Source organism: Schistocerca americana, chromosome 1 (assembly GCF_021461395.2).
Source record: "Schistocerca americana isolate TAMUIC-IGC-003095 chromosome 1, iqSchAmer2.1, whole genome shotgun sequence".
In the NCBI taxonomy this organism is placed as follows: Eukaryota; Metazoa; Arthropoda; class Insecta; order Orthoptera; family Acrididae; genus Schistocerca; species Schistocerca americana.
In genome coordinates this window covers 119,604,669-119,631,029 of record NC_060119.1, presented here as the reverse complement: position 1 = coordinate 119,631,029, position 26,361 = coordinate 119,604,669, and the positions used below count along the sequence as shown (strand labels likewise).

Below are 26,361 nucleotides of genomic sequence, written 5' to 3'. Positions count from 1 at the left end.
GATCACCAATTTAGTTTTGGAGGGCAGTGTGGAGGGTAAAAATTGTAGAGGGAGACCAAGAGACGAATACACTAAGCAGATTCAGAAGGATATAGGTTGTGATAGTTACACGGAGATGATGAAGCTTGCGGAGGATAGAGTAGCATAGAGAGTTGCATCAAATCAGTCTCAGGACTGAAGACAACAACAACAACAACAACAACAACAACAACAAGTGTTTTTTTTTTTTTAAACTAGTTGTTAATATATCCAATGCATTGAATGTAAGCACACAAAAAAGGAAGAAAAAACAATGGTTAGGGTTTAATGTCCTATTAACAATGAAGTTATTGCAGATCAAGCACAAACTTAGGTGGGTGGAGAAGGGAAGTGGCTGCACCCATTTTAAATGAATTGTCCCCACATTTTTGATTTATAGAACCAATGGAAAATATAAATATGGATGGCTGGATGAGCATTTGAACTACATTCTTCTCACAGGCCAGCATAATCTTACTTGTTGAATTTTATTAAGAAATTTTCTGTCTTTTCCACTGTCCTTGCAAATTACATCAACAAATGTGAAAATAATATGTAGTATATTAAATGCCAGCATAATCTTACTTGTTGAATTTTATTAAGAAATTTTCTGTCTTTTCCACTGTCCTTGCAAATTACATCAACAAATGTGAAAATAATATGTAGTATATTAAATGAAAACACGTACAGTCACTACATGAAATTTTTATTCATGAGAAGTGCAAGATTACACAGATTTTGTAAATATACAAATAACTAATCACATGTCAACATTTTAAAATAGAAAAAAAAAAGACATTCAATATGAATTAAATTATTAACATTCAGTGACAAATATTTTTAAGCAATATAAATGCCTTATTTACAAGCTGCAGTAAGGTTGATCTACATATTATATTCATTATATTTTGTGGTCCCATCAGCTCATTACTAATGTGTTAGCCTTGGCTGGATGAAGAAATAATGTATTGCACGTACACTACAATTAAAACCATCATTTCAGCAGATAAAAATTTTTCACGTAAAAAGAATAGAGGGGAGTTATGTGTAAGGAATTGGGATGGGGTGGAGTGTGGTGGAGTGGGTGAGGGTGAATGAGAAGGAAGAACACAGTATTCACTTGAAAATAATAATATACTTTCATCCAAGAAGTGAAAAACTGACATTTGAGTAAGAACTCTGTACGTGACAGGATGACATTTCAGGGGATAGCTCAACAATGTCAACATTAACTCAATGCAATGCACAATATTGTTTTTGTCTTGTAAAACAGATTATTCCAATAGAGGAATATCTCAGTCTGCATTTCACTTGCTTGATGACTTTAAATATGTAACAGTTCTAGAGAGACAAAAGACCACAGCAGTTTTTCAGAAATTATGGCTAGGAATAAATACACATAGCATAAGCATACTTTAAAACACAATCATTGAAAACTATAAGTATGTCTTCTGGACTAGTTGGGGATAAAATTAAGGACTTACTCAACAAGAAATCACATTGATCTGAATGCTTTAACTATTTTAAAGACTTTATTATAAACACATGCGAAGCTGTATAAGCACGTTTGGTTAATATGTTGAAGTCTCTCATAGCATAGAAAACCACTTAACGGAAAGAAAGACTGTCACGCGACCAATAGTTAACTCAGTACAGACACATTACTAAAGAGAACTGCTTTTCATCTAACCAGCATAGATCCATTTTCAGTACAAATGATATGAGATCCTGACACTAAAGTGTGACTGTACAATGCAAGATATGAGACTTTAAAGGACCAAAAAAATATTATTCCAACTCCCAGTTTGAGTCCGGATTTCCATGCGTCACATACAGTTCAATAATGTCAACTTATCTCTAGTACAAATGCCTACCTGACTTGCACAAACAAAGTTCGAACACAGAGAAAATTTTAATCCATTACCTGATGCTAAACAAGACACCAGATGATTTTCTTGCACTTAGAAACAGCCACTAGGTGAATAAAAATGAGTTTTATAATGAAAACAATACATTTATTTTGTGGGTCGGCGCGTAGGTTCAGAAGCAGTAGGTGGTGGAGGTGGTCCTCGTTTCTCCAAATCCTCCAGGTAAGCAACAATCAACTTTGTGCGCTCCTCAGGCATATAGTCAAGTACCAGGTACCTCTTGTCCTTTTTTAATATTTCCTCCATTTCCCGTATATGAGCTTCATTATCTTGTACCAATTTCAGTGACTTGTGGTTTATCAATTTTGTCTCCTGCAACAAAGTAACATGTTCCCCAGTTTATCTTTCCTGTTAAAGCAATTCTCATTATTTAACCAATAAAATTCTTTCGATTCTGCTTAAGATTGGGAAGAAATCTGCACAGCTCTCACCGTTTTTCTGATTTAGTTTCACAGGTGGGGCAGAAAAAATTACTGTTCCTGTGAATGAAAGTTTGGGATTTTATGCTGCGGCAATTCAGTGAGTCAAACTATTATTACACTGTAATTTTGGTATGAGCAGTATCAGAACAGTAATCATCGTATCACATCCAACAGGGGAGAAGAGGAGGGGGAGGGGGAGGGGGAGGGGGAGGGGGAGGGGGATAGGCAGAGCAAGCTGTGGCATGAGCTAACCTTGCTCAAGTATGTCTTCAACCTAAATTCAAACAATCAGTTCCAGGGATAGCATATTATACAAAACTTTAAAGTGGGAAGTGACAACCTTATAATCCAACATGTTACCCACTAACAGCTCTGCGAATATGACAAATCTATACATATTACAAATTTGACAGACCGATACATATTATAAATTTAAGTAAATCTCCAAATTTTTCTGTCAGTATGTGAGGGCTACTCTTTGGAACTACAACAAGAATTTTGATAGGCTTCCACTAAAAGGACACACTGATCACGAAGAAGGTTTGTGTACATAATTACCAGTATGGCAGACAACTGGTCCAGCTGTAGAAATTGTGTGCTGTTAGCATTCATTTGGTGAATACATAACATGGAAGCACATTTAAAATGGAAAATCATCTAAACCATGCTGCAACATCCAGTATTGGTGCTGCGATTGCACTGCCCAGCATCACTGACGTTGCAGAGCTCACCAAAGCTGATGTTGTACGCACAGAACACTCAAGGTCTCATTGCCCAGACCATCAATGATTTGTCACTGCAGCACTGATTTGGGGGGGGGGGGGGGGGGGGGGGGTAGTTACAGGAAATGCTAGAGTTGAATGAAAGTGATAACTGTGCTCTAAACAAATCACTAAAAGATCATGGATATGATATCATTGATAAACAGAAGCTGACTGAAAAATCTGATGAGGTTGGACAACATCTGATGCAATAATCCAAGACCATTTGGGATTCCAGAGAAATATAGACAAATTAGTGGTGAAACATGCCTATGAGAAACTATGCGTACAGGTGACAACAATAATAGTTTGTGTGGCTCAATGACCTGGTGCAAGTCTTTCCATTGGCTGCCACTTTGATGAGTAGGGTGTCCCTCACTTACACCTGTTATCCAAAAGGAGACAGGGGACCTACAATTTAATGTGGAATCTGAACCACATGTTTCTGAGGAATCTCCACATCGCTAACAGCTGAAGGTTAGATTAAAAGGCAGACTGAAACACCTGTTGTCCTAGCGGGATTTGATCTCGTGACCTTTTGGTTTCCCCATATATGCTTTATTGCTAGACTGCCAGGTCCAACTCGAGTGAAGAAGCATCTCAAAACAACTGTAATCTAACTGGTGACAAGTTCAAAGTTATCAACCTTCAAAACAGCAAGACACCAGCTTATGGTATAGGTTTCCAGGTATGTGAGTAGTTCTCTAAGAGTTCTTAAGTAATAGAGCCCAGTACATTTTCCATGAAGGTGAGTGTTCATCAGAGACATGTCCAGAATCTTTTGTACACATGAAATACTTGCATATAATGCCATGCTAGCTAGCCCTTCCAGAAATTGGGTACATTGTGACTACAAGAAAACAACTTAAGTCACAGCAGCAACATAGGCAAATTTTAATTTCATTATATGAACCATGGACCTTGACGTTGGTGGGGAGGCTTGGGTGCCTCAGCGATACAGATAGCCGTACCGTAGGTGCAACCACAACGGAGGGGTATCTGTTGAGAGGCCAGACAAACGTGTGGTTCCTGAAGAGGGGCAGCAGCCTTTTCAGTAGTTGCAAGGGCAACAGTCTGGATGATTGACTGATCTGGCCTTGTAACAATAACCAAAACGGCCTTGCTGTGCTGGTACTGCGAACGGCTGAAAGCAAGGGGAAACTACAGCCATAATTTTTCCCGAGGGCATGCAGCTTTACTGTATGATTACATGATGATGGCGTCCTCTTGGGTAAAATATTCCGGAGGTGAGCGTGGAATGTCAGATCCCTTAATCGGGCAGGTAGGTTAGAAAATTTAAAAAGGGAAATGGATAGGTTGAAGTTAGATATAGTGGGAATTAGTGAAGTTCGGTGGCAGGAGGAACAAGACTTCTGGTCAGGTGACTACAGGGTTATAAACACAAAATCAAATAGGGGTAATGCAGGAGTAGGTTTAATAATGAATAGGAAAATAGGAATGCGGGTAAGCTACTACAAACAGCATAGTGAACGCATTATTGTGGCCAAGATAGATACGAAGCCCACGCCTACTACAGTAGTACAAGTTTATATGCCAACTAGCTCTGCAGATGACGAAGAAATTGAAGAAATGTATGATGAAATAAAAGAAATTATTCAGGTAGTGAAGGGAGACGAAAATTTAATAGTCATGGGTGACTGGAATTCGAGTGTAGGAAAAGGGAGAGAAGGAAACATAGTAGGTGAATATGGATTGGGGGACAGAAATGAAAGAGGAAGCCGCCTGGTCGAATTTTGCACAGAGCACAACATAATCATAACTAACACTTGGTTTAAGAATCATGAAAGAAGGTTGTATAGATGGAAGAACCCTGGAGATACTAAAAGGTATCAGATAGATTATATAATGGTAAGACAGAGATTTAGGAACCAGGTTTTAAATTGTAAGACATTTCCAGGGGCAGATGTGGAGTCTGACCACAATCTATTGGTTATGACCTGTAGATTAAAACTGAAGAAACTGCAAAAAGGTGGGAATTTAAGGAGATGGGACCTGGATAAACTAAAAGAACCAGAGGTTGTACAGAGATTCAGGGAGAGCATAAGGGAGCAATTGACAGGAATGGGGGAAATAAATACAGTAGAAGAAGAATGGGTAGCTTTGAGGGATGAAGTAGTGAAGGCAGCAGAGGATCAAGTAGGTAAAAAGACGAGGGCTAGTAGAAATCCTTGGGTAACAGAAGAAATATTGAATTTAATTGATGAAAGGAGAAAATATAAAAATGCAGTAAGTGAAACAGGCAAAAAGGAATACAAACGTCTCAAAAATGAGATCGACAGGAAGTGCAAAATGGCTAAGCAGGGATGGCTAGAGGACAAATGTAAGGATGTAGAGGCCTATCTCACTAGGGGTAAGATAGATACTGCCTACAGGAAAATTAAAGAGACCTTTGGAGATAAGAGAACGACTTGTATGAATATCAAGAGCTCAGATGGAAACCCAGTTCTAAGCAAAGAAGGGAAAGCAGAAAGGTGGAAGGAGTATATAGAGGGTCTATACAAGGGCGATGTACTTGAGGACAATATTATGGAAATGGAAGAGGATGTAGATGAAGATGAAATGGGAGATATGATACTGCGTGAAGAGTTTGACAGAGCACTGAAAGACCTGAGTCGAAACAAGGCCCCCGGAGTAGACAATATTCCATTGGAACTACTGACGGCCGTGGGAGAGCCAGTCCTGACAAAACTCTACCATCTGGTGAGCAAGATGTATGAAACAGGCGAAATACCCTCAGACTTCAAGAAGAAAATAATAATTCCAATCCCAAAGAAAGCAGGTGTTGACAGATGTGAAAATTACCGAACTATCAGCTTAATAAGTCACAGCTGCAAAATACTAACACGAATTCTTTACAGACGAATGGAAAAACTGGTAGAAGCCAACCTCGGGGAAGATCAGTTTGGATTCCGTAGAAACACTGGAACACGTGAGGCAATACTGACCTTACGACTTATCTTAGAAGAAAGATTAAGGAAAGGCAAACCTACGTTTCTAGCATTTGTGGACTTAGAGAAAGCTTTTGACAATGTTGACTGGAATACTCTCTTTCAAATTCTAAAGGTGGCAGGGGTAAAATACAGGGAGCGAAAGGCTATTTACAATTTGTACAGAAACCAGATGGCAGTTATAAGAGTCGAGGGACATGAAAGGGAAGCAGTGGTTGGGAAGGGAGTAAGACAGGGTTGTAGCCTCTCCCCGATGTTGTTCAATCTGTATATTGAGCAAGCAGTAAAGGAAACAAAAGAAAAATTCGGAGTAGGTATTAAAATTCATGGAGAAGAAATAAAAACTTTGAGGTTCGCCGATGACATTGTAATTCTGTCAGAGACAGCAAAGGACTTGGAAGAGCAGTTGAATGGAATGGACAGTGTCTTGAAAGGAGGATATAAGATGAACATCAACAAAAGCAAAACAAGGATAATGGAATGTAGTCTAATTAAGTCGGGGGATGCTGAGGGAATTAGATTAGGAAATGAGGCACTTAAAGTAGTAAAGGAGTTTTGCTATTTGGGGAGCAAAATATCTGATGATGGTCGAAGTAGAGAGGATATAAAATGTAGGCTGGCAATGGCAAGGAAAGCGTTTCTGAAGAAGAGAAATTTGTTAACATCCAGTATTGATTTAAGTGTCAGGAAGTCATTTCTGAAAGTATTCGTATGGAGTGTAGCCATGTATGGAAGTGAAACATGGACGATAAATAGTTTGGACAAGAAGAGAATAGAAGCTTTCGAAATGTGGTGCTACAGAAGAATGCTGAAGATTAGATGGGTAGATCACATAACTAATGAGGAAGTATTGAATAGGATTGGGGAGAAGAGAAGTTTGTGGCACAACCTGACCAGAAGAAGGGATCGGTTGGTAGGACATGTTCTGAGGCATCAAGGGATCACCAATTTAGTATTGGAGGGCAGCGTGGAGGGTAAAAATCGTAGAGGGAGGCCAAGATATGAATACACTAAGCAGCTTCAGAAGGATGTAGGTTGCAGTAGGTACTGGGAGATGAAAAAGCTTGCACAGGACAGAGTAGCATGGAGAGCTGCATCAACAAAGGAGGTGGCTTACAAAACACTCGTTCGACCCATACTTGAGTATTGCTCATCAGTGTGGGATCCGTACCAGATCGGTCTGACGGAGGAGATAGAGAAGATCCAAAGAAGAGCGGCGCGTTTCGTCACAGGGTTATTTGGTAACCGTGATAGCGTTACGGAGACGTTTAATAAACTCAAGTGGCAGACTCTGCAAGAGAGGCGCTCTGCATCGCGGTGTAGCTTGCTCGCCAGGTTTCGAGAGGGTCGTTTCTGGATGAGGTATCGAATATATTGCTTCCCCCTACTTATACCTCCCGAGGAGATCACGAATGTAAAATTAGAGAGATTAGAGCGCGCACGGAGGCTTTCAGACAGTCGTTCTTCCCGCGAACCATACGCGACTGGAACAGGAAAGGGAGGTAATGACAGTGGCACGTAAAGTGCCCTCCGCCACACACCGTTGGGTGGCTTGCGGAGTATCAATGTAGATGTAGATGTAGATGTAGAAACCAGTCTCAGGACTGAAGACCACAACAACAACAACAACAACAACAACAACATATTGTTTACAAAATGTTTGTTCTGTTTTTTGGAAATGTTGGTCACTCTGAGCACATACTTTGACACCCCCCCCCCCCCCCCCCAAATCCCCCTGCCAATCACATACTGTCCCACGTAAATCAGCAAGATTTGGAGGACACTGTGGCACACACTATACGTATATACTATTTTGGAAGTTATACATAATAAAATGGAATGAAGTCACCACATTCTTCATGATTAACCCGGTGCGTGTGCGTGTGTGTGCGTGCGTGCGTGTGCGTGCGTGCGTGTACGTGCGTGCGCGTGCGTGGGCGTGCGTGCTCGTACTCATTCTGATAGCTCAATTTATACTGTGGATACGGCTTTGATTTTGAAATCCTTGATAATAGCCAAGTGCTGGAAAAGCTTATAATGCTCAAGTGAATGGTATAATAAACATTCACTTTAAAAATATTTAACAGCCAAAGATGGTTTTAACATTCAATAATTTACTTTGGCTGTGGGCATGTGTACAAGAAATTAATAGAATTATTGTGCATTCTCTGCGATGAGACAAAAAATTTCAACGCATCATTAACAGAAGTCTTATCATACCACTGTGTGTGCGCAAATTTAAGCCCAAGCAAGAAAAAGGCAGGAACGACTATATCACATCCAGCAGATGTAACTGATGAATGTCACAATAGAAGTGAAATAACAAGCTCGCTCACTTTAGATGATGTGATATCAAAATAGGTTTCTTGCAGGTAACAAGTTTGTACTGCTTGTTTTCCCACAGGGTTTTAAGAGAGAAAATGAAATTTCTAACAGTACTAGGAATATTGAGAAAGTTGAGAACTAGAAATGAAGATTATTCCAGAGTGACTGAAAGAACTCTATGGCACATTTTGGTATAATACTTCAACAAAGAGCAAATGCTAATGGAAGACAGTCAAATAGTAGGATAAAGATACAGGCTCTTGTGAGAAATAGTATTAAGTACATAATCAACTGTTTATTAGACTGATGCGACCAATTTATTTCAAACAATATGGATAGCAGAAGCAATAAAACATATGATGTATCAAGAAATTCATATAATTATCAGAAAGGAAGTGTTCAACAGCGAAATGGTCCAACAGGTAGGAATAGAAAAGAGAATTAAGTGCTAATGTTTTCTGGAAAAATGGATAATGTATCATACTGGAAATTGACAGTTCTTGCAAGTACTGGCTCATGTTTAATTGAATGAACAGGTAGCGCAGATTAATGTTTGGAAATGAATGCATGAAACTACAAAGATTCATTCATGGCTACTCTTGGAAAGCTACTAGATTCATTTGCAACTAACCAATCCGGCTACACGTCAAACAATGTACAAAATCGGGAAACCTATCCACAAAACAGGGTACGTCCTGTATTACTGAGTAATGGTGAAACAATAACTTTGATGTTACATCAAATGTAACATTTCACAATAATTTTCTACCGTTAACAGGCACAGTATCATTAGGTCCCAACAATTACTTTCGAACACTACTCTCCGTGGACAAAAATATTAAACTTAGGCAGTGCTTGTGATACACAGTAAATGCCACCTGTCATGAACTAAGTGGCAAGATTCAAGAAAGTCAGTGATCTGTGAACAAACTCAATGATTTATATGCAGAAAGAGCACACCTTAAAATGGCAACGAAGCCTCTGTATGTTCAAACAGAAGATTTGACGATCATATCAAGGCAGCATCAAATGTGTTCAAAAATAACACACTGGTGTGCAACACTTCTGGATGAAAATAAAATAAGTTCCACACGATATGTCACTGCAAAGTAATATACGAGGACGAGTCAAATGAAAACCTTAAATATCTTTTTAAATATTATTTATTGTGCAGAAGTGGTACAAAGCTCTATCACTTTTCAACATAATCTCCCCACGCTCAATGCAAGTCCTCCAGCGCTTAGAAAGTGCATAAATTCCTTTAGAAAAAAATTATTTTGCTAGTCCGCGCAACCACACATGCACCGCGTGGAGTACCTCTTCAACAGAACGGAGCTTCTTTCCTCCCATTGCATCTTTGAGTGGTCCAAACATAAAGAAATCACTTGGGAGAAGGTCTGGTGAGTATGGTGGATGATGACACTCAAAACACAGGTCTGTGATTATTGCAACTGTTGTATGGGCAGTGTGGGGCCTTGCATTGTCTTGTTGCAAAAGGACACCTGCTGACAGCAATGCATGTCGCTTTGATTTGACTGCAGGCTGCAGATGATTTTTTAGGAGATCTGTGTATGATGCACTGGCGACAGTGGTCCCTCTAGGCATGTAATGCTCCAAAATGACACCTTTTTCCTCCCAAAAGAGAGTCAGCATAACCTTCCCTACTGACGGTTCTGTTCAAACCTTTTTTGGTTTTGGTGATGAGGAATGGTGCCATTTCTTGCTCGCTCTCTTCGTTTCCGCTTGGTGGAAGTGAACCCAGGTTTTGTTCCCAGTAACTAACTATTCTTGCAAGGAAGCCATCACCTTCTCGTTCAAAGTGCCTCAACACATTATTCTCTCATTTCAGGAGTCAGCTGCTGTGGCACCCATCTTGCAGACACTTTGTGAAACTGGAGCACTTCAAGCACAATGTGGTGTGCTGAGCCATGACTAATCTGTAAACATGCTGCAGTGTCATTCAGTGTCACTCGACAGTTTTCCTTCACTATGGTTTCAACTGCTGCAATGTTCTGTGGAGTCACAACTCACTGTGCCTGACCTGGACTTGGAGCATCTTCCACTCAAGTCACACCATTTGCAAACTTCCTACTCCATTGTTAGACTTTCTGCTGTGACAAACATGCATCACCGTACTGAACCTTCATTCGTCGATGAATTTCAATAGGTTTGACACCTTCACTACACAAAAACCGAATAACAGAACGCTGTTCTTCCCTGGTTCAAGTTGCAAGTGGGGCGGCCATCTTTATACTGATACCGAGGCGGTATGTGTGCATCTGCACTATGCTGCCACCTGCAGGCCATTCTGCATGCTGTTTGTACCACGCTTACCAACTTACAGGATAATGGCACGAAATTTTGATTTGTTATTATAAATTTAAGGTTTTCATTTGACTCACCCTCATAGCTCAATGAAACGAGGCCTATACAACATAGAAAGAACACCACAATATAGTACAGAAGATAACTGAAAGAAATATGAAATGACACTGAAGAAATGAAACTTTTATTCAAAGACAATAATCACACTTAAGTCACCACATTTTACGATCCCCAGGACATTGCGAAAGGCAGAACTATTTTTAATAGGGTGCATGATCACCACAAATGGCAATGCATGCTGTGCAATGCGCCCCCATGCTGACCACAAGTTTGGCAGAGTGTTTTTGTGGTAGGGAATTCCATTCCTCCATCAAGGCAGTTGACAACTGATGGCTGGTCGTTGGCGCATGTTGACATCTCGCTATTATGTCTTCCCAATATATCCCCTGTGTGTTTGCTGGAGTTTTGAGTTGGTGGAATGGGCTGGCCAGACCATTTGCCAAATATCTACATGTTTCAAGAGCTCTTGCACTTGTACAGTTTGATGTGGTTATGCACTGTAATCCATAAAAAAATGCATTCCTGAACGAATGCACATGGGCAAGGAGTACAGTCTCACAATAATGTTGATTTGTGTGTGTGCCACTGCTTAAAGTATTGGAGGTCAGCACACCCACGAAATATTATGCCTCCCCACAGCATAACACCTACTGTACCACCGAAACGATTATTTCGACAATAGGGGATGTGCCATCATATGCGAGATGTGGGACCCTGGAATGTAGCCAGAACATGGTTGAACATTATCGTTTTCGTGGTGTGTGTGTGGGGGGGAGGGGGGGGGGGGTACTTAATGTTGCATGGACCTACCCATCATCAAGTCTTAACACAATACACTCACTGGTCTGCACTATTGTGACACTGTACTTCTTTCCAATGTATATCTTTTCAGGTGTGCATTTGGCCCCGCCTACATTTTTATGGATGACAATGCATGACCACATTAACCTGTGCAGGTTCGTCAGCTCTAGGAACATGTGGATGTTCGGCAGATGCTCTAGCCTGCCCAATACCCCAACTTAAATACCCATCAGGCACATGAGGGATAGTCTGGGGCAGGTGTATTGCGACACAGCCACGCGCACCAATGACCAACCAGCAGTTGCCAACTGTGTTGTCGAGGAATGGAATGCTCTATTACAAGAACTCGTTACCAGACTTGTGACCAGCATGGGAACACATTGCAGAGCATGTGCTGCCATCCATGGTGATCACACACCCTATTAAAAGCCATGTCCCACCTTCTTTCCATGACCAGGGGACTGGCATAAATCAATGACCTAAGTGTAATCACTGACTTTGAATAGAAAGGATGTTTCTGTTTGTTTAATTGTGCATTTTCTCAGTTACCTTCTGCATTATACTGTAGCAGTTCTTTTTATGTCGTGTAGTACATGTTTCATTGAGCTATGTTATGTGGCCAGGACACATCATGTGAAGCTTACTTTCGGCCTTGTGTTTGGCACAGCAATGTAGTAGTATGGTAAAACAGGGACCAACTTTAAGCAAACTGTTATTTGTATTATAGAATTCTGCAATATTGCAGTAACTCATTAAAGTGAAATTCCCAAAAAATTCTTTATGCAGAAAATGAAAACAAGATGACTTGTGTACTTAAGACAGGCCATAGTGGTGTACATATATCAAAATCATTATGTGATACAAGATGAAGTAGGATCAAAACCTTACGTACCTGTAACAGCTCCCTGAAGTCAGATTTTGCTGCAATTAATTTATCCTTTAGGTACTCCTTGAATTCTCTTTCACATTTCTACAATAGAAAGACAAAAGGTAAAAGTTATTTCCAACATATAATAAAAAAGGCTTTTGTCCTTTGCTATGTGTACAAGTACATAGCATACTGTACACAGAGATCTCCATGTGCATATCCAAAGCAAATATTAGAACACCGTTTCAATATTAAAACTACCCCGTAATACAACAGAGTAAAAACAAATAATATTGCATTTCACCGGTACAAAAATTTCTCCCCTAGTAAAAAATACAGGAAATTACAAAAAAGGAAAGAAGATAAATGTGAGAGGAAACTCAAAAAAGGATTTACATCATATTTTGATCATGTTGCAGCTGCTGGTGAGTCAGCCTGCTTTAATTCAATGCAATCAACAATTTTAGATTTCTTAATTTTTCTTAAACTTATACCCTAAAAACGAAGTACTTACAAAGTTTCTGCTGACACTAATGTTCACTTTTCGGTTACCTTAAAATCTGTATATAACATCAATCACACAATGAATTGCACAAACAGAAGACAAGGTTGAAAAACTGAGTGTTGGTGCTTGTTTGCTAATGCCACTAGTGTTTGTGTCTGTGTCAATCCATGCAAAAGCCCAGCATCTGAATAATTTTCCTAACTCTTTGTCCATGTACACATATTTAAAATTTGTCTACAGGCTTTTTGCATTTGCTCAGATACTATCATCAAGTAAACCACTAAGTAGGAAATTCATTACTTACAGATGTTAACATACATTTAAATCTTCTAGTCTGAAAGTATCCCATGAGAAAGCGGATTTTTAACATTCTTCTTGCCTTTTATTCATCACCACGAAAGATGTAAATTTTGGTTTCCCTAAGTTTGAGCCCAAGTGCATACTCTTTTGCAGTTTTTCCATTATGCTGTTGTTGTTGTCTTCAGTCCAGAGATTGCTTTGATGCAGCTCTCCATGCTACTCTATCCTGTGCAAGCTGCTTCATCCCCAGTATTTACTGCAGCCTACATCCTTCTGAATCTGCTTAGTGTATTCATCTCTTTGTCTTCCTCTACGATTTTTATCCTCCACGCTGCCCTCCAATACTAAATTGGTGATCCCTTGATGCCTCAGAACATGTCCTACCAAACGATCCCTTCTTCTAGTGAAATTGTTCCACAAACTCCTCGTCTCCCTAATTCTATTCAATCCCACCTCATTAGTTATGTGATCTACCCATCTAATCTTCAGCATTCTTCTGTAGCACCACATTTCGTAAGCTTCTATTCTCTTCTTGTCCGAACTATTTATCGTTCGTGTTTCACTTCCATACATGGCTACACTCCTTACAAATACTCTCAGAAACTACTTCCTGACATTTAAATCTATACTCGATGTTAACAAATTTCTCTTCTTCAGTAACGCTTTCATTGCCATTGACAGTATACACTTTATATCCTCTTTACTTCGACCATCATCAGTTATTTTGCTCCCCAAATAGCAAAACTCCTTTACTACTTTAAGTGTCTCATTTCCTAATCTAATTACCTCAGCATCACCCGACTTAATTCGACTACATTCCATTATCCTCGTTTTGCTTTTGTTGATGTTCATCTTATATCCTCCTTTCAGGACAATGTCCATTCCGTTCAACTGCTCTTCCAAGTCCTTTGCTGTCTCTGACAGAAATTACAATGTCATCGGCGAACCTCGAAGTTTTTATTTCTTCTCTGTGGATTTTAATACCTACTCCAAATTTTTCTTTTGTTTCCTCTATTGCGTGCTCAATATACAGATTGAATAACATTGGTGGTAGACTGCAACCCTGTCTCACTCCCTTCTCAACCACTGCTACCCATTCATGCCACTTGGCTCTTGTTAATTGCCATCTGGTGTGTCTACAAATTGTAAATAGCCTTTCGCTCCCTGCATTTTATATCTGACATCTTCAGAATTTGAAAGAGAGTATTCCAGTTAACATTTCCAAACGCTTTCTCTAAGTCCACAAATGATAGAAATGTAGCTTTGCCTTTCCTTAAACTAAATTCTAAGATAAGTCATAGGGTCAGTATTGCTTCAAGTGTTCCAAAATTTCTATGGAATCCAAACTGATCTTCCAAGATTGACTTCTACCAGTTTTTCCATTCGTCTGCAAAGCATTCATATCAGTATTTTGCAGCCATGTCTTATTAAACTGATAGTTCGGTAATTTTCACATCTGTCAACACCTGCTTTCTTTGGGATTGGAATTATTATATCCTTCTTGAAGTCTGAGGGTATTTCACCCGTCTCATACATCTTGCTCACCAGATGGTAGAGTTTTGTCAGGACTGGCTCTCCCAAGGCTGTCAGTAGTTCTAATGGAATGTTGTCTACTCCCGGGGCCTTGTTTCAACTTAGGTCTTTCAGTGCTCTGTCAAACTCTTCACGCAGTATCGTATCTCCCATTTCATCTTCATCTACATCCTCTTCCATTTCTATAATATTGTCCTCAAGTAACTCGCCCTTGTAATAACCCTCTATGTACTTCTTAAACCTTTCTGCTTTCCCTTCTTCGCTTAGAACTGGGTTTCCATCTGAGCTCTTGATCTTCATAGAAGTGGTTCTCTTTTCTCCAAAGGTCTCTTTGATTTCCCTGTAGGCAGTATCTATCTAACCCCTAGTGAGATAAGCCTCTACATCCTTACATTTGTCCTCTAGCCATGCCTGCTTAGCCATTTTGCACATCCTGTCGATCTCATTTTTCACACGTTTGTATTCCTTTTTGCCTGTTTCATTTACTGCATTTTTATATTTACTTCTTTCATCAATTAAAATCAATATTTCTTCTGTCACCCAAGGATTTCTACTAGCCCTCGCCTTCTTACCTACTTGATCCTCTGCTGCCTTCACTATTTCATCCCTCAAAACTACCCATTCTTCTTCTACTGTATTTCTTCCCCCATTCCTGTCAATTGTTCCCTTATGCTCTCCCTGAAACTCTGTACAACCTCTGGTTCTTTCAGTTTATCCAGGTCCCATCTCCTTTAATTCCCACCTTTTTGCATTTTCTTCAGTTTTAATCTACAGTTCATAACCAATAGATTGTGGTCAGAATCCACATTTCTGCCCCTGGAAATGTCTTACAATTTAAAACCCGGTTCCTAAATCTCTGTCTTACCATTATATAATACAACTTTCTTTTATGATTCTTGAACCAAGTGATAGCTATGATTAAGTTACACTCTGTGCAAAATTCTACCAGTCTGCTTCCTCTCATTTCTTAGCCCCAATCCATATTCACCTACTACGGTTCCTTCTCTCCCTTTTCCCACTAACGAATTCCAGTCACCCATGACTATTAAATTTTCATCTCCCTTCACTAGCTGAATAATTTATTTTATCTCATCATACATTTCATCAATTTCTTCATCATCTGCAGAGCTAGTTGGCATATAAACTTGTACTACAGTAGTAGGCATGGGCTTCGTGTCTATCTTGGCCACAATAATGCGTTCACTATGCTGTTTGTAGTAGATTACCCGCACTCCTATCTTTTTATTCATTATTAAACCTACTCCTGCATTGCCCCTATTTGTTTTTGTATTTATAACCCTGTGTTCACCTGACCAAAAGTCTTCTTCCTCCTGCCACCAAACTTCGCTAATTCCCACTATAACTAACTTTAACCTATCCATTTTCCTTTTTAAATTTTCTAACCTACCTGCTCGATTAAGGGATCTGACATTGCACGCTCCGATCCTTAGAACGCCCGTTTTCTTTCTCCTGATAACGACAATATTATGCTAAAAAGTAAAAATGGTGATCTTTGACATAACAGAAATCCTTTGATACAAAATCAATAACTACCACTCACCTCAATGACACAGTGCGTAAGGGTATACAAGGTCTATCAAGCATTTAAAATAAACCATATAGATTTTACTATCAACAAAACTGTAGCTGTTCAAATAATTACCAATAATCAATAATACTGTTGCTGTTCGAAGACTGGTACTCTCTACTTTATGTGTGTGTATGTGTGGGGGGGGGGGCAGGGGGGGGATGGAGGGGGATGGGGAAGGGGGAGAGGGAGGGGAAGAAGGAGGGGGAGAGGGAGGGGAAGAAGGAGGGGGAGGGGGGAGGGGGGGGGAGAGAGAGAGAGAGAGAGAGAGAGAGAGAGAGAGAGAGAGAGAGAGAGAGAGAGAGAGAGCAATCTGTCACAATGCTTTGCAAGGTATCTTTTTCCCCTTCCCATGTGCCTATCTGTTACTTAATATCTCCCATCTATTTGGTGAGTAGTGATCTAGCTACATATACATGATTATTTCATTTCATTTATGTCTGCATGGTTTATTCCTGGCGGTGATTTACTGTCAACAATGCCACCCAATATCATAACCACTATCCAACATCTCACATCCCCCATCCTCAGAGCAATGATGGATGGATGGAGAGGGTTGTATGGGCGTATGACAGCACGGTCTTCAGCGCCCGCTCAGTAACAGATTGAGATGGGTCTCAAGAAAAGACTGAGAATAGTAAGATAAAAGAGCACTGTGGTAGTCTCTAAATTCCACACATCTCCAATGGACTGTGCCCGTATTTTTATGTACACAATTTTCACTCATTATATTGCATTATTTTAGTATTTTTCACCATAATACCAGAAGGGAGAAGCTTTCTGCATTTCATCCCCTTCCCTTAAACTCACTCTCTACCAACTTACTTCTACAAGAGCACCGTGCTTTTCTGTTTTTCATATCTACAAATATTTTCCTTTCATTTGAATAAATGATTCTTATACTGTGTATTATTAATGACAGAATGAAAAATTCTCATGCTCCATTTCCACCTAAGTGTAAGACAGAAAAGTCCGGTTGGTATTAAAAAAAACATACGTCGTCACACCTAAAATTCGTAACAAAAGCACAGTCATCTGTTACAGTGCATACAGTGAAACTTCATTTATGTATTTTTCACATACACGTTTTTCTCAATTGTACTGGTTTTTTTTTTTTCATGTTCCGGCAAAATAACCACAGTGTGCACAAGTTATGATGCAGTGTTTCAGAGTGGGTTGCCGGGAAGTGGATTGGTAAGGCCGATATTAGACTATAATAAAATTTGATAGTGTAATAAGGAACTTAATCGAAAGTTAGGCACTTGTCAAATTTTCTTTGATCAAATCTAGCACCTCGCCTTAGATTTGATCAAAGGAAGAATTCGTCTTATGTTTACTGCATGGAGAAATCAACTACTTGGAGCACTAGCATTGCTGCAGCTGTCTGACACACAATGTTTATCAATATGACTCCCAAATTTACATGGTGCGTCGCATATATAACGAAATTGATAGGAATATTCGAGGCAGATGAAGCACTGTGTAGCTTACGACATCCCGAATACAAGAACAGAATAAAAAGTGAGAGCTATAAAAAAATTGCGGATGCTATTAGCTGTGAAGTACAGCCAGGATATATCCCCCGAGAATACAAAGGAGGAAATCTACAACTTCTGTGGAAATAAAAAATTTTTACAACTGCAGTACGTATTAAATTTATTTGCCTTCACATATTCCTCCTTCAGTGCGTTACAAATAGCTTCAAACGTTTCTGGTATTATTTTTGTCAATGTGCACTGCAGCATTAGAGTGCTATACTGGTACTGTTAACTAGAGTAGCTAGAAATCGCAATATTATGGTAAGTCTGTCTTTTGTGGATGTAGCATTTCTGAGGAGTGTGTTCAGTTTCGTACTGTGACATGCCACTTTCTTGAGCATATTTTGAAATGTACTCTCGTCCATTCCCAAAGGGATTTTCATGCGACTATGTCCTTGACTTGCAGCTCCCATAGCACATTTTGTTCTGAATCTTTTGTACGAAGACCTCGGCTTCACCCAAGTATGTTTCCTTTTCTTCTGCTTCTCTTGCAAATACAATGACAATGCAATTGCAGTGCAAGCAACTGCAGACCAGGTATAATTTTGCTTATGGCATCAGTGGCATAGTGTGTTGATGTTGGCAACAACGATTCATTGCTGGGAATTCATTTCACCACAAAGTAAATAATTAAATCTGTTCTTGCTCTATGGTTGACAGAGTCTTGTATGTACCCTTGTCCACTCAGTAAATTAGGTATACTCGTAAAATGAACATTTCATAACACAACATTTGCATTATATGAAGATGGTGTTGCCAACAACAACACACTACACTGCCAGTGCCATAAGTAAAATTGAACTGCAGAGAATAGTATTAAGTCGTTGTTGGCCATTATGAAGGAATTTTGATTAAATACTTGATGACAGTGTACTACCCTCCTTTTGTGCCACATCAAAGCTCATTGTCAAAGAAAATTTGACACTATAATACCAGCCTAAGCTCCATCTATTAATGCGGCACCGCAGTTGCCAACTAGAAAAATCACTTTGTTGCGAATATCCAAATCCAATTAACATTTAATTTTTAATGTGACAGACTTGAGATTGTTTTATAGATTTACAGATGTGCAACAACAGTATAAACTGCAATAATAGAGTTGTCACAAAACCAGATGTTATACAGAGACTGTACAGTTGGAAAGTACAGTATAGCATATGAAGCTTACTGTCACGGCAGTGGTGATACCCGTAGGTGTAGCACTCATTTGTTTTCCAGAAATTACACGACTTCTGCTGAACTAGGACACAACTGGATAAGATTTGTTGCATGTCACTCGGAAATCCCAAAACACATCACACCTCATACTGTATAGACTATAGTACCGTATTACTGTACTTCTAATTATTTTGAGAACTGGTAACATGAGTGGAAGAAAAAAGAAAAGTGTTAAAATCGCTGAAAAGCTATGAATTTTGAGAGTTGTGAAGAAAAACACTAATCTAAAGTAAGTGGATATTGCCAAGGAATTAGGAATTCCTGCCTCTAATTTAAATTCTATAGTAGCAAAGGCAAAGGAAATTGAAGATAGTGAATGAATGTTTGGAATTTCTACTACTAAGCAGACACGCATGCAGGGTGGGAAATACGAACACATTGAAGGTTGTTTGTTACAGTGGTTCAAGAAACCTAGATCAGTGACCCAATGCTTTGTGAAAAAGAAAATGAATTTCAATTTGATTCGGTGTGGAAAATTCAGTGCTTCATCAGGTTGGCTGCACAAATTCAAGGTAAGACATGGCATCAGCAGTCAGAATGTATGTGCCGAAAGCAAAAAAGTGTCGATCACGGCTTGTTTTACTATGTAATGCCTGACCGCACAATGGCATTCAAAGGTGAGAACTGCCATGGAGGAAAACAAAGTAAACAACATGTAACAGTGTTGTTATGTGCTAACAGTGATGGGAGTGAGAAGCCCCCCCCCCCCCCCCCCCCCCACACACACACACACACACACACACACACACACACACACACACACACACTTACAATTGGGAAAATAGCCAAGCCCCGTTGTTTTAAGAACATTGTCAGGTTTCCCACAAAATACACTAGTAACAAGAAATCGTGGATTACGACAAAAGTTTTCGAAAGCTGGCTTCGAAGTGTCGATGCGAAAATGGGTGAAGAAGGTTTTATTGTTTGCAGACAGGTGTGCAGCACATCCTCCCCTTACTTCCTATTTGAGAAATGTGACCATGGAATTCTTTCCAGCGAATTGCTCGAGTGAGCTCCAGCCACTTGACCTTTGAGCAATACATAATTTCAAGTTGCATTATCGCAAAATGCTTGTGCAGCGTGCCATCAGGTGTTTATACATAAAAAAGAAGGAAGAGATGAAAATAAGCATTTTACAGGTAAGATTATAATTTGCCATTTATTTAGTGTTGTGCTACTGGAGCCAAAGAACACTTCGAGAAATTATTAATGAATTTTTTCTTCTGATAGGCAATGCACTATATTGCAGCTCCATGGCACAGTGTTTCAGATGCTACCATTTGGAACTGTTTCCAAAAAGCTGGCTTTGGAAATGAAGTCCATAATCATGGTGGAAATGTTTATACTGACGATATTTCACCTAACGATGAAGAATTGCATCGACTTAAAGAGCAGGCATCATTTGAGGATTACGTGAACGTTGATGAAAACCTCGTCACTACACAACCTGTGGCTATCGCTGAGATAGTTCAATGTGCATCATGGGACCTGGATGAGGAAGAAACTGATGAGGATGATACAGAAGAGTCTCAACATTTCTCCTTGACGTTTAATGATGCAGTAAATGTGTTAGAAATAATTAAACAATTTGTGACACTCCACAATGCTTCTGACGAAATAATGGCAGATTTATCCCATTTTCAGGGTACAGTGTGTGCTATTGCTGCGTCAAAGAAAAAGCAAGCAAAAATTACGGACTTCTACAAAATGACGTTTCCTTCTGTGTAGAGGTTTACATTTTTCTTTATATCTTTGTTAAGTATGGTACCTAGTAGGCCTATATAACATTTTGTAGAATGTAACTTTTTATTTACTGGATTTTTCATTTGTGTTTACCAATTAATTTGATAGTATTCTGCTATATTTCATATATATATATGTTTTCGGACACTTTTTTTTCCGTAGTCCGTTGAAAAACGTATAAATGAAGTTTTACTGTACATGTTTCGATTTGCCCCAGTACTTAGAAACTCAACCCCATTCAAACATAACAACTGGCTATACAGCATACTAAGCTAGTAATACATAAACTGAAATCTCGTACCGAATAAAAATTTGCCAATCAAAACTTACCCTGTCACTTGAAGAAAATTTACTGTAGCGAGGGTCATCTTTAATAATCTTCTTTATCTCTTTCCATGTGCTCGTCAGTGTTACTTGTTCAGTTTCATCCAGAAGCTCCCTGAAAAACAGTGTCAGTGAGGAAACATAGTATGTCCACAGTGTACACACACAGATTTCAATAGAGAGAGAGAGAGAGAGAGAGAGAGAGAGAGAGAGAGAGAGAGAGAGAGAGAGAGAGAGTTTTATGCCTCACACTGTTATACAACTGCCAAGTAAGAACAATTAATAACATCATATACAGGTAGGTCCATTGATCGTGGCCGGGCCAAATATCTCACGAAGTAAGGGTCAAACGAAAAAAATACAAAGAACGAAACGTGTCTAGCTTGAAGGGGGAAACCAGATGGCACTATTGTTGGCCCACTAGATGGCGCTGCTATAGGTCAAACGGATATCAACTGCGTTTTTTAAAAATAAGAACCCTCATTTTTTATTACATATTCGTGTAGTACGTAAAGAAATATGAATGTTGTAGTTGGACCACTTTTTTCGCTTTGTGATATATGGCGCTGTAATAGTCACAAACATATGGCTCACAATTTTAGAAGGACAGTTGCTAACAGGTCGGTTTTTTAAATTAAAATACAGTGAATAGGTACATTTGAACATTTTATTTTGCTTGTTCCAATGTGATACATGTACCTTTGTGAACTTACCATTTCGGAGAACACATGCCTGTAAATACCACATTAATGCAATAAATGCTCAAAATGATGTCCGTCAATCTCAATGCATTTGGCAATACGTGTAATGAAATTCATCTCAACAGCGAGTAGTTCGCCTTCCATAATGTTTGCACATGCATTGACAATGCGCTGACGCATCATGTTGGAAGTACATCGCCATTCTGTCATGCAGTGAAACATGTAGTAGTAACATCGGTAGAACATTACGTAGGAAATCAGCATACACTGCATCATTTAGATTGCCATCAATAAAATGGGCGCCAATTATCCTTCCTCCCATAATGCCGCACCATACATTAACCCGCCAAGGTCGCTGATGTTCCACTTGCTGCAGCCATCATCGATTTTCCGTTGCCCAATAGTGCATATTATGCTGGTTTACGTTACCGCTGTTGGTGAATGACGCTTCGTCGCTAAATAGAACACATGTACAAAATCTGTCATCGACCCGTAATTTCTCTGGTGCCCAGTGGCAGAACTGTACACGACGTTCAAAGTCGTCGCCAAGCAATTCCTGGTGCATAGAAATATGGTACGGGTGCAATCAATGTTGATGTAGCATTCTCAACACTGACGTTTTTGAGATTCCTGATTCCGACGTTTCTGAGATTCTCGATTCTCGCGCAATTTGTCTGCTACTGATGTGCAGATTAGCCACGACAGCAACTAAAACACCTACTTGGGCATTATCATTTGTTGCAGGTTGTGTCTGAACACTTTCTGTTTCCTTAAATAACGTAACTATCCGGCGAATGGTCCGGACACTTGCATGTCGTCGTCCAGGATACCTAGCAGTATACATAGCACACGCCCGTTGGGCATTTTGATCACAATAGCCATACATCAACACGATATAGACCTTTTCCGCAATTGGTGCACGGTCCATTTTAACATGGGTAGTGTATCACGAAGCAAATACCGTCCGCACTGGCAGAACGTTACGTGATACCACGTACTTATACATTCATGACTATTACAGCGCCATCTATCATAAAGCGAAAAAAGTGGTACAACTAAAACAATCATATTTCTTTACGTACTACATGAATATGAAATAAAAAATGGAGGTACCTATTTTTAAAAAACGCAGTTGATATCCGTTTGACCTATGGCAGAGCCATCTAGCGGGCCAACCATAACGCTATCTGGTTTCCCCCTTCAAGCTAGATGAGTTTCGCTCTTTGTAGTTTTTTCGTTTGATGCTTATTTCATGAGATATTTGGCCCAGTCACTATCAATGGACCAACCTGTATATGAATTGTTGGTGCCGTTTTCCAAAGTTGTTTTTTCCATTTTTACTTAATACTTTTTTGTAAGCTTTCACAGTTTTTTATCTATAACATGAAGGCCTACGAGGCATGCTGTCCACATGAGATTTGTCCCCTAGTAACAAAACAAATGGAAAGGTTAAAGTATAGATTATATTTAGAATCTATGCGCGATGAAACTAAACTCCACAATACTACATGCCCTAAAAGGGCCCTCGCCTACCTATCAACTGCTGTGTAATCCTCTATCGTAGACATCTGTGGATGTCAAGAAAGAGTGGTGCAATGTAGGCATCTTGCCTCGCAACCATTTATGTCACTTGTTACACCCAAGAGCCACAACTTCTCATTCAAGTGGCTTCTCAATTTTCCTCGTGGGGGTTAGTTCCCTCCATTCACAAGTTAGTTCCCTCCATTCACAATCATTCTACCAACTAAAATTTCTTGCTAGTACTGGGTATCTAATATGAGATTCCAGGCTGTCAATCAGGCACACTGACTGCTCAGCTACATTATGGGACTGTAAGAGCAAAACCCCTGGTTAACTCCATGTGCAAGAAAATTAGTCTGATATTTTCTGATACTGATACTGAGCTGTCCACAATGAAAGGAAACTCAGTCTTATTCAATCAATACAGATAGCTGTATGTATTCCAGTGGCACTTCCTTTTCACTTCCTTGCACGATCCAAACCTTGAGTTACACTAGCACCGCTAGCTCTGTAAATACATGTATAAATCTAGTTTTCGGTTAAGAAAATATTTACCCTGGGTCATGAAGATGCTAGACGTCTCTAAACTGCTCCTTAATGAAAGTACATTAAAAGTATCCAGTATCAGCTACAATGACAGTTTTTGAACCCACAGAAAGAAATGTGCCCACTTCAATTATTATAGTCATTAAGAAAGGCACTTCTCTTATAAAGTACCTGAATTTTTCCTTCTTCTTCTTTGTGAGTTGTTCAATATGTTGGTTGAACAACTTTTCTTTGTCCTCCCTGTCCAACAACTCTGCTAGCTCCCAGCGATGATCTTTTCTTAACTGACGCTTTGCTTCTCGCCATGCAAGCTCAGAATTTCGAACCTGCAATGAAAAGTTATACAGCGTTAGTTATGATATAATGCACGGAATAATTGCTACTCACCATACAGTGGAGATGCTGAGTTACAGAAAGGCACAACAAAAAGACTGTCGGAGAGTTAGCTTTCAGCAAACAAGGCCTTTGTCAAAAGTAGACAATATACACACACGCAAACACAACTCACACATACGACCATGGTCTCTGGCAGCTGAGCCTCAATCCTTGGGGCAAATGTGGAATAAGGGGCAGCTGGCAACTCAACACGGAATTACAGAGGAAAAAGTGAGGAGGTGGGACAGGATACAGATATACTGTTAAAATATAACATGTAGGCATTTTTAAGATTCATTTGAGCAACTCTGAGGAACACAATGCCAAGTGCCAATGCCATTTGTTTTTGAATTATAGGTAGGGACAGCAAAATTTCACGAAAATGATAACACAAAGAAAATAACAAAAAATAGCACAAAGTTATCAGTTTTCAACGAAATAATGTGAAATCGCAACTTCTGTTATATTTCATGAAATCTGTAATTTAGCCATACAAAAATGTCAAACCTGAGGAAGGTACAATACTTGTAACTGATAGTTACTGAATGTTAAAACTACATTTTGTGTTCTAATTTTCTCAAGGCTGAGGTTTGTATAATCTAAAATAGCAGTTTATTTCCCACATAAACTTTGATATGAAAACAAAAATAACATCAAATTTGGTAAAAAAACGTCAAATACAACAAAAACAACACTAAATGTGGCAAAGAAGCAGCGTTGAAGTTGGCCAAAGCGTAACCAGAATTGACAGAAACCAGACGCCAGTGCGGCGGATGAAAACCGGATGCCGGGCTCGGCGTGGGGAAAATCAGATGCCAGGTTCAGCGGGGAAAAACAAGCCCAGGTCCCGCAGAAAAACAACACCAGGTTCGGTGGAAAAGCAACACCGGATTGGCAAAATAATAATAATAATAATAATAATAATAATAATAATAATAATAATAATAATAATAATAATAACTACACAGAACACAATAAAAAAAATTACATAAGAAACAAATTGGCAAAAAAATAACCCTTCGGGCCAAAAGATAACACGGACTTCAGCCGTAAAATAAAAATATTTTTTTTCCTGTCCCTAGTTATAGGACATTTGATGATCCTACAAACAGTGGACTAATGCACACCAAAAGAATGGTCTAATGTCAGGGCGATGCTTCACGGTAAATGCCAATAGCTGCCTGTTGCAGGAACATACTGGTAAGCAACAGGAAAACACTGGCACCAAAAGTGACTTGTGTACATTTTACATTATTATACCCACATGTGGCTAAGCACAAGAAAACAAAAATGTTTGTAGTGATCCCAATATCTCTTACCAGGATGCTGAGTGCATTCCCAGTGACTAGATGACTCAGAAGTATGTAAATTGGCAAATCTGTCGTACATGTGTATATTTCTTCATTTATATTCATACAAATAATAATAATAATAATAATATAGATGATTGTAATAATAACCTTTGTCGCTATTCAAGTAATTTACGAAGTATTTTGAATTGGCCTTAATATCAGTCTGTCACCGTCTCAAATGCCTGTTATGAAGAGGCAGAAGAACAGATGAAAGAAGTCTCCTTAGAAAAGGTTTAGATGCACCTCACAATGGAAGTTTAAGCAGAAAAGGTGTAATACAAGCAAGGAGCATGTATCTTGTTCTGAAGAAACTGCAGATAAAAATGATTTAGGACCTAACCACCACCACCACCACTGTCCTATTAAATATTTTGAGAAAACAGGTGAGAGAAATGAGATAAATGTTCAACAAATTTTGGGAAGTTAGTGACTTTGATGTTCAGAATGTATCTGGCTGTCAACCTAAGGGATGTATGGAAGTGCAAGGTGACTTCTGAACAATCATCATCATCATCATCATCATCATCATCATCATCATCGTTGTCGCCGCCACGACCACCACCATTATTCATCAGTGAGACAAAATGACTATGTAAACAAACAGGAAACATGTGAGGCAAAGCTTAGTCCTTACTCTACA

At 39.3% G+C, this 26,361-nt stretch overlaps 1 protein-coding gene across 1 annotated transcript in view; it reads right to left on the bottom strand.

Moving 5' to 3' along the window:
- Positions 1-707: 707 nt before the first annotated feature.
- Positions 708-26,361, bottom strand: part of LOC124549987 (transcription elongation regulator 1) — a 250,239-nt gene continuing 224,585 nt past the window's right edge. The window contains exons 16-19 of the mRNA XM_047125278.1: positions 24,166-24,320; positions 21,233-21,341; positions 12,502-12,579; positions 708-2,258 (exon numbers count right to left, since the gene is read on the bottom strand). Coding sequence (XP_046981234.1) covers positions 2,034-2,258; positions 12,502-12,579; positions 21,233-21,341; positions 24,166-24,320 — 567 coding nt within the window. The 3' untranslated portion in view covers positions 708-2,033. The remainder of the gene's footprint in view (positions 2,259-12,501; positions 12,580-21,232; positions 21,342-24,165; positions 24,321-26,361) is intronic.